We start from the raw sequence: 8,740 nt of genomic DNA, 5'->3' as shown, positions 1-8,740 counted from the left end.
ATTGCACTACGTCCCACGTCTGAAGGAACAAAGTTACCACATCATAAAAACAGTAGTGTATTCTCATGGGTAATTTAACACCTTTTGGGGGCCTCATGACTGATCGTTTCATTTGCCTATTACTTGTGTAACTCTAGTTTTGGGGGACAATATTTCAAACTGTTAAGTAACTAGGACTTGGTGCATGTGATTTTTACCTACTAGGTAACCGATTGTTACACAAAATATATCTGCATAGAGAATAAAGTACTTATAATCCTGAAATTTGTTACTTTTAATTTAATTTTAGAATGTTACAGTGTACCACTTAACCAATTTAAAGTTATGTAACTGAACACAACAGTTCGACTGAAACTTTGTACTCTGTGGTTTTGCGCAACACTTTTTTTAATGCCTTAAATTGAAAACAGTATTTACATAGTTGTAAGTTATACAAAATGAAAGGGACAGGCCTCTGAAAATTGTGAGAACGATCGTTTCGTTCGCGCAAATCTAATTTTACGTAACCTATTTTTTGTTCACGCAAAATTTGGAGCACCATTTACCTGGGTTACACAAAAAGGAAATGGGTTACCTTGATTTATTTCTGCGTAACCGATAAATGGGTCACGCAGACTTTCCATTCTCTCAGGCCTGATTAATCGTTTACGCATATTTTGTGTAGTCAGGGAAGATAACCACAATATTACTTCTGTTACTTCCTTCACTTGAGAGAGGCATCAGGAGATACACTACTTACTTTGTGAATGGCCGTCTTGGAGGACGACCTCGATGATTCCGAGTGTTTGCACAGCACTCACTAGCTCAGCACCTTCCTTCTTGAAGAGGAAGACCATCGGAATGGTGATGTCATTCTTCCCATCGCCAGACATCGCAAACAGGGCCTGGCTGTCCGCGGAGCTGCCCTCGTTGTGATCTGGAAATCATTTATTTATCACTCATTTTAACTCTTATGTATTCTTCAGAAATGGAAACTGAAAGCTACCATGGTCATTAATTTTAATTTTAAGAAGAGATTATTAACATATTTTCCAAATAAAGAGTAAAAGAATATGTATTAATTCAATGTGGTAATTTCTTTTATTATTGATTTAAGTGCAAAAGAAACTAATTTTAAACAATGAAAGCATCAAATTGTATCTCGAGCTGTGAGGTGAAAAAGAAAAGGTTTTTTTCTTCATCTGTTGTTTCTTTCAGCAAAGCAAATATAGCATTGAAAAAGTGTAAATATTGAAGGGAAAATATGACATTTTTACAGTTATGTGGTATTTATTAAGACTATAATGGCTAAGCTTACCAATAACAATGCCACCAATAGCACCAGCTTTCTCCAAGTTTCTTGCCTGAAACCATTAAAAAATATCACCATTAGTTTGTTAAAAACATCCACTATTACTTTTATTTAGACTTGATGGCCAAAGATTGACATATTTACTGGACAATCTAATTATATGTAAGATGTAAGTAAAGGAGATAAATATGTTCTTTGTCTAAATTAATAAGTTATTTAAGGACTGTCTGTTATTTCTGTTATGTTCATTAGGGTATGAACAAAAAAACATCATTCACACTTAAGGTTGCCAGTTGGGTTTTTTTGCTCATACCCCAATGAATATAAAAGAAATAACAGACAATCCTTATAATTCATGTTATTATGAATTCTGGTTGTTGTTTTTTTTGTTCAATAATGTACAATGAGACACAGTACCAACATAACACTGTACAATAGCCGACTGCATCACAAATATAAAAATCACAGTTAGTATTGTCCCACATTCTAACTTAGCTCCAGTAAACTACTACAATATCATTTCTAGTCAGTGTATACCAATACAACACTGTACAACAACAGCCGACTGCATCACAAATATAGAAATCAGTATTGTCACACATGTTAGCTCAGCTCCAGCAGACTACTACAATATCATTTCTAGTCAGTGTATACCAATACAACACTGTACAACAACAGCCGACTGAATCACAAATATAGAAATCAGTTAGTATTGTCACACATGTCAGCTCAGCTCCAGCAGACTACTACAACATCATTTGTAGAATGAGTTTTGAAACACTTGCGGAACTCACCTTGTCGACAAACATACAGTCTCCCCTTTCAAGCATCACTATTTTACCAAACAGCTGGTTTGAGTTGGTCAGAGGTGAACAGGCCTTGAATGGATCACCAATAGCCAGCTGACCTTCAACCTGTTAACAGAATACCACATTAAAATGCTCTTTTGGCTGACAACCAAAAATGTCCATGTTCAGAGTTATAGTTTCAAGAAAAACAAGTTTATAAAATTCGGACAAAAATAACAGCAAAAACAAATTAATATAAATTATATAGCTTTGTATCACTGTTATTCCATGTTTGTCACCCCCACCCCCAACCCCATTCCCCATCTAATGGTGCCACACACACACACAACTGGTATGACAATGACAAGATGTTAAGTCTCATACTCGATAGTTTTAAAAGCAAGGAACCTATAGTCTGTCTCATCCTTCTACAAAAAAGGTTTTTGTTAATAATAAATAACAAAAAAATACTATTTTTGTGTGCAAGTTACATATCAATAGGCTCAGAATAACTTGTAGTAAATCTCATAGTATGAAAAAGACGTTCCCTGTGGGACAGACTATAGTTGTCAGTCTTCATATTTGTGCAATTTATTAACTTTATATTTTGAAGATTCACATTCCTATCAGGCTTGAATTTGGATACTGGATGACTGGTGAAACATACAGCAATAAATATGGATCCCATTTAATAAAAAAATACTTGATATAATAACACTAATTACAGTTGAACATTTTTTGTTTTGCTAAATTTGGTCAATCATATTTTATTCTTAATTCTTCAAAACTTTTGTCAAAATGAAAAAAATCTACCAATTACATTTAAATATTGACTTTAAAAGTGCTGAATGTTAAATATTTTGTCCATTGTACTGCAACATATTAATGCATATAATTAAAGCATCATAAAATTACCGGTGGTGAGACTTTTAAGTCGTATCCGAACTGAGCTGGGCCAGCCCGGTACGGTGCTGAACCTGTGAATGTTGGAGTCAGCACTTTGACATACATCGGATCATGCTGGGCTGTAAAATAAAACACAGTTATATACTACAGTCCCACCTGTTTTAAACAGCCACGTAAGAGAGTATATGATGGTATATGCTGTCAGGGCTTTAGATTGCATCAAAGTCGAGGCGATAAATATTGTGTCCAAAATACACATGCCCCAAATTAATCATGCCTAAATTAAGTACAAACAAGCTGACCTCAAAATATTTCATTTCAAAACCACTGAAATGTTAAGTTTAATTATATTAAAATAACTTTAAATACATTTATGAATATTGACAGCAGCTGTTAATGACAGTACATAACAAAACCGACCTTCCTGCACTCAGAAAAGACAACAATTCCTTTTGTGCCCAATTAGTGAGAACTAAAGCCCTGGCCGGGAAATGTTGTGGTAATGTACCTCTCTAGCAAGTGGATCGATATCTTTGATGCGCCAGAGTAAGTCTTCATTTTTTTCACTACATTATTTTTTCACTATGTTTTTCCAAAATCCATCTGTTCTGTTGTCCACAAAATACACTAATCTGACGGAAATAAGACTGTTGATAGTGTAGCAGATCTGCTCCTCTTGGGTGTAGATGGATGCTGATCACTTACATGTATGTCTTCAATAGCATGTTGTCTCTTTCTGATATATTTTATGTGTGTGAAAGACTGATGATACAATCTATGGTACCCATGATGCCTATTATCTAGATGGGAAGGAATGTCCTTGCAGATACAGGTATATCATCAAGTCGAGAGTTTGCATCATATGACAAATGTCTTAATTTTTTTATCAACTACCTGAAGTTAGAGGCTTAACAACGGTATCAGTTTTGGGTGGGTTTTTTCAGTTAAGGATTATGTAGGTTCGGTCTACATCTGTGCTGCAATGGTACGACTTTGTTGTCTGTAATTTGCTACACATTGCCAAATATATGTATGAAAATATGGGCTACAATGTATCCATACAGCTATCCTTAATTTCTGCACAAAATAATAAAGCTGCAATAATTTTCATGTGGCAAAGAACTGAATTTTATTTTTGTATGAACTTAACTTTAAAAAAAAGTCACATAAATTACCAGGGAAAGGGGGGAGGGAAGAGTCCCCGATCTGGTTCACGGGTATAGATAACTAGTACAAATAATAAACTTTAAATTTACACATTCTTAGGAAAATTAAATAAGTTTAAAATACTGGCACTTGTGCAGGTATTTATACAGGGGTGGTGGCTTCGACACTCTGGCAGGAGAAACTAAACAGGGTGGGTCCATTGGGCCCTCAAAACCCCCCAACTTTTTAGCTTATGTGGGGAGTTTCCACCTCCTAAAACCCTTTCCTGCACGAACACCTTGAATGAAATATGTATATATTGCACAGCTACCAACATTTTGGTATACTGTATGCATAATTAATTAATATATACCTGCATAAAACACAATAAAAGGCGATGTCACATTTTTAATAAGCTAAGTCAAAATGATGGGTAGAGGTGGCATTATGCACTTAACGTGTTTGACAATCCAGTTTATATAACAACTGGTATTATTTCTTACTGCAGAAGAGGTATGAACAGATATTTAGATCCATACAAGTGACTTAATGTTGTACCGAAACTGGATATCACGTTTATTGATATCAAATTTTGCAAATTATCAAGAAAATTCATCCATTTTTTTTACGAAAAAAGTCTTTATAAATATAATAACTTCTTTATACCGGTAGCTGCTATTATGCAATATCTGTTTTTGTTGAACAGATACCTTTAATTTAATACCACACAGTGATAGGCAGAGGTAGAGGAATATAGAACTTACAAACAAGTTCGGATATTGACCCATGTGGATTTAGCTTAGCCGCCATCATGAATTAAAGATGGCCACTAAAATTGTGAAGGAAAAAAACGCCAACAATGGATTTATGTTTCTTTGGGATATAAATAATTTTAAAAATACAGTTATTCCAAATGTAGCAAAAAAAATGCAAACCCGAAAATCATGACATAACAGTCGAGACTATGTCCTGTATGCAAGAAGTTCGAATATTCCAGACCAGGTGTCACGTTAAACAGACATTTCAACATCTGATTAATTAATAATAACCACTGGTCAGTTAAAGCATGTGCTGGTATATTGTTAAACACTCCTTCATTAAATCTGCTAAACCATTAATGATCATATATTCTGCATGAACTTCTTTTTGAACTGTTAAGACTTAATATTGTGCACAATGAAAGCATTTTATTATAATAGCAGTAAAACACAGCTCTAACAAGTTTGTAATTTTCATTCAGCTGTGGTAAGATGGTGTCATCTGTCAGTTTCATACACAATGATGTTTAGTTACAGCTGTTGTCAAACAGTATTGATTAGTCATTGTTTGTTTCAATTATTTGTGGCGAGATCAATACCATGTATTGTTCTACAATATGACTACTATTCCTCAACTGCAATACTAGTGAATAGTGAGACAGCTTCAATAAACAGCCTGTGACAACTAGTTAAATTTTAAACAGACATTTTGTTCATAAAGAAAAGTGAAAGACTGGCATTCAATTTGTAGGTGAGAAACTGGGACACATACACATATATCTAATGTAGTGTTTCAAGCCTTGCAAATTTCAAGAATGGTGTACAGTGAAACTCCTCTATATTGGACACCCTAGGGACCAAGTAAAAAGTCTGGTTTTAAGAGGTATCCAGTTTAGTAGTGAAATGACTCGTACCTGTCCCTTCTTGTGTCTGCAGCTTTGACAGCTCAATCATTTCCTGCATAAACTTCATCCCATCCTCCGCATCAGCTGGACTCCCAGCCTGCATATTTCAGAAAGTATTACATACCTGTTCAACATAGTCATATAACACTGATGAATAATGTTATTAGTACATTACTCCATCATTAAGATCAAGAGGTGACATTTGGTTATGGGCCATATTTCACGAAGCAATCATAGCCCTGCGATCTTAGTCCTAAGATCACCTGAAGTGCATAAAGTACTTATGCACCGAAGGCGATTTTAGCACAAAGATCGTTTTGTGGAATGGGGCCCTGGTTTAAACATGAAATTTGTATGCGATTCTAGTACTAGGACATGAGGTGACCAAGTGGTACAAGATTGACATTCCTTTGGCTAGTGAGGAAAAAAGGTTAACATTGTCACAGCAGTCTATATTATATTATAAAAAAATATTTACTTACTATCCAACTGTGATCCCGTTTAATTACCAATATTCAAATTGTCCATTTGAAAGCTCTATAACAGATAATATAAACTGTAGAAAACTGATTATTTTCTCTTTTCATGAATATTTAAGCCATTTCACTGGTTGTTGGGATGTTCGGACCAGTCTACTGTAATAGGGGGAAAACAACATTAGCGAGAGGTCAGGTTAAGTTGAAAAGAAGGAAGGAAATGTTAAATTTAACGACGCATTCAACACATTTTATTTACGGTTATATGGCGTCAGACATATGGTTAAGAACCACACAGATATTGAGAGAGGAAACCTGCTGTCGCCACTTCATGGGCTACTCTTTTCGATTAGCAGCAAGGGCTCTTTTATATGCACCATCCCACAGACAGGGTAGTACATACCACGGCTTTTGATATCCCAGTCGTGGTACACTGGCTGGAACGAGAATGGAGAAAACTTGAGTGTTTTCTCTTTTATAGATACATTACCTGTCCTCAAACAAGTGCACCTCCCCCCCACGCAAGTGGTCTGGTCCGATCATCCCAACAGCCAATGGGATGGCCTAAATTCTTCTACTGCATACTGCTCTCTAGTTCCGGTCACATGACTGTAACTTCCTTCTTTTTCCCTGAGCGCATCGCACGGAGAACAGGAAGCGGGGAGGCCCGGGCGGGATGAATCTTGAGGACAGGTAATGTATCTATAAAAGAGAAAACACTCAAGTTTTCTCCATTTCTATAGACATTACCTGTCCTCAAACAAGTGCAGCATTCAACAGATGGTGGTGGGTGCCGAGATCCGTAGATGCTTGTGATAACTCCCCAACCGGAAAGAGGCTGACTAGTGGAAGAATAAGGCCAACCTTGGTAAGCCCTCATCCTAGGGATGCCCGTCACAGACCAATGCAGGTGATGTTAGTAACAACAACCAGAATGGTGGCATCCGTCAGCAGTGGCAGGTACGGCTCCTAGAACACATGGACCAGGAGGCGGAAGCCACATCTCATGCTGGTTCTGACAGGGTGGGAAGACGTAGCCACCAGGGATGCAGGTGTTAGGTAACCCTCACGTATTGAAGTGTTATAGTTTTTCAATAACAAGCGACAACCTAATGAGGTGCATCCGTCAGAACATTGAACAAAACAAGACCCCCGAGTGTTTTCTGTCTAGTACACCAAAGATCTGTTAGTTCAATAACGACAACCAATAACCACATGCAGTGCAGGGTAAAGGTTATCGAGACAAAAGTTCCGGCACCAGTACGTGAACTGTGCAAAAGAACAAAAGTCTAAGCAATCCTCATCTGTCTATTCGATGGACATCTCGGTATGCAGCCCAGAATCAGACAGACATCAACGGCGACGAGGACGGCTTGTATTCAACAGAGTCTGTGCAGCAACAACCGGACCCAGATGATGGAACCCCTCAACGTCTTCTGTGGTGACATCCCTCAGATAATAGTTGGCGAAGATGGAGTCCGTAGCCCAGAACCAACCAGTGATAATGTGCTGAATGGGTGTGTTGCAGTGCAGGGACATCGTGGCAGCCAAGGCACGGAGTTCATGCGGATTAGAAGCAGACGGAGCAGGTAAACCCTCCTTCTGATAGGCGGTCAGGATAGAAGACCGGATCCAGGTGGCCACCGTGTTCTTGGTAAGGTCCCTCAACCGACTCTGGTTACAGGAAAGGAAAAGTCTTTTGCGATGTTGTCGAAAAGATCTGGTCCTCTCGATGTACTGGTGCAGGGCTCTGACAGGGCACAACGCCAAGTCCTCAACGTCCGCCGGACCAACGATAGAGGAGAGGGCCTGCACAACATACGAACGAGGCGCTTGGTCTGGTAACTGATTCTTTGCAACAAAGTTCATGAGTAACCCCAAGTTGACTGCACGCCGATTTTGGTGAAAACGTACCAAGTCTACATCAAGAGCATGGAGTTCTGAGACACGGGCAGCCGTGGCAAAACCGAGTAAAAAACACCGTCTTCCGCATCAAGTCTTGCAGGGAAGAGGATTCGATCGGCTCATAAGGTGCGGTCGATAACGCTCGTAACACCAGATTCAGGTCCCATCTTGGTGGCCGAAACCGGTGTACTTGATCATCAAGGCGAAACCCTTTGATCATCTTATGGATCTCAGGAATACCCGATAACTTCGTTCCAGTAGCGACATCACGAACAGTAGCGATGACCGAAACGTACCCAGCGATGGTAGACCCCTTTAATCGTAAAGTGGTCCGCAGATACAGCCAAAAAAAACCCAGCAAGACGAAGTATCTGGATCGTGTGAGGTTTGAGGTTTTGCCGGAAACACCCTCGGTGAAAGCAAAGCCATCTGACGTTAGTAGTAGATGATCTGTGCGCTTTCAAAATGGCCGCCGTAGACTGTGAAGAAAAACCTTTCTTTCTCAAACTCTTGGCGATAAAGTCCACGCGTGCAGTTGGAACAACTGCGGACGTGGATGGTATAG

The 8,740-nt window shown here is 38.4% G+C and overlaps 1 protein-coding gene across 1 annotated transcript in view; it reads right to left on the bottom strand.

Annotated features, from left to right (window-relative positions):
• The window catches only part of LOC121383161 (ER degradation-enhancing alpha-mannosidase-like protein 3), a 33,355-nt gene that overhangs the window by 6,504 nt on the left and 18,111 nt on the right, over positions 1-8,740 (bottom strand). Inside the window, exons 17-21 of the mRNA XM_041512988.1 lie at positions 5,804-5,891; positions 2,995-3,104; positions 2,086-2,205; positions 1,298-1,343; positions 740-916 (exon numbers count right to left, since the gene is read on the bottom strand). Of these exons, the coding sequence (XP_041368922.1) occupies positions 740-916; positions 1,298-1,343; positions 2,086-2,205; positions 2,995-3,104; positions 5,804-5,891 (541 nt within the window). The remainder of the gene's footprint in view (positions 1-739; positions 917-1,297; positions 1,344-2,085; positions 2,206-2,994; positions 3,105-5,803; positions 5,892-8,740) is intronic.

The sequence above is a fragment of the Gigantopelta aegis genome, chromosome 10, assembly GCF_016097555.1.
Source record: "Gigantopelta aegis isolate Gae_Host chromosome 10, Gae_host_genome, whole genome shotgun sequence".
NCBI classification, from domain to species: domain Eukaryota; kingdom Metazoa; phylum Mollusca; class Gastropoda; order Neomphalida; family Peltospiridae; genus Gigantopelta; species Gigantopelta aegis.
This window is presented reverse-complemented; position numbering and strand designations above follow the sequence as displayed.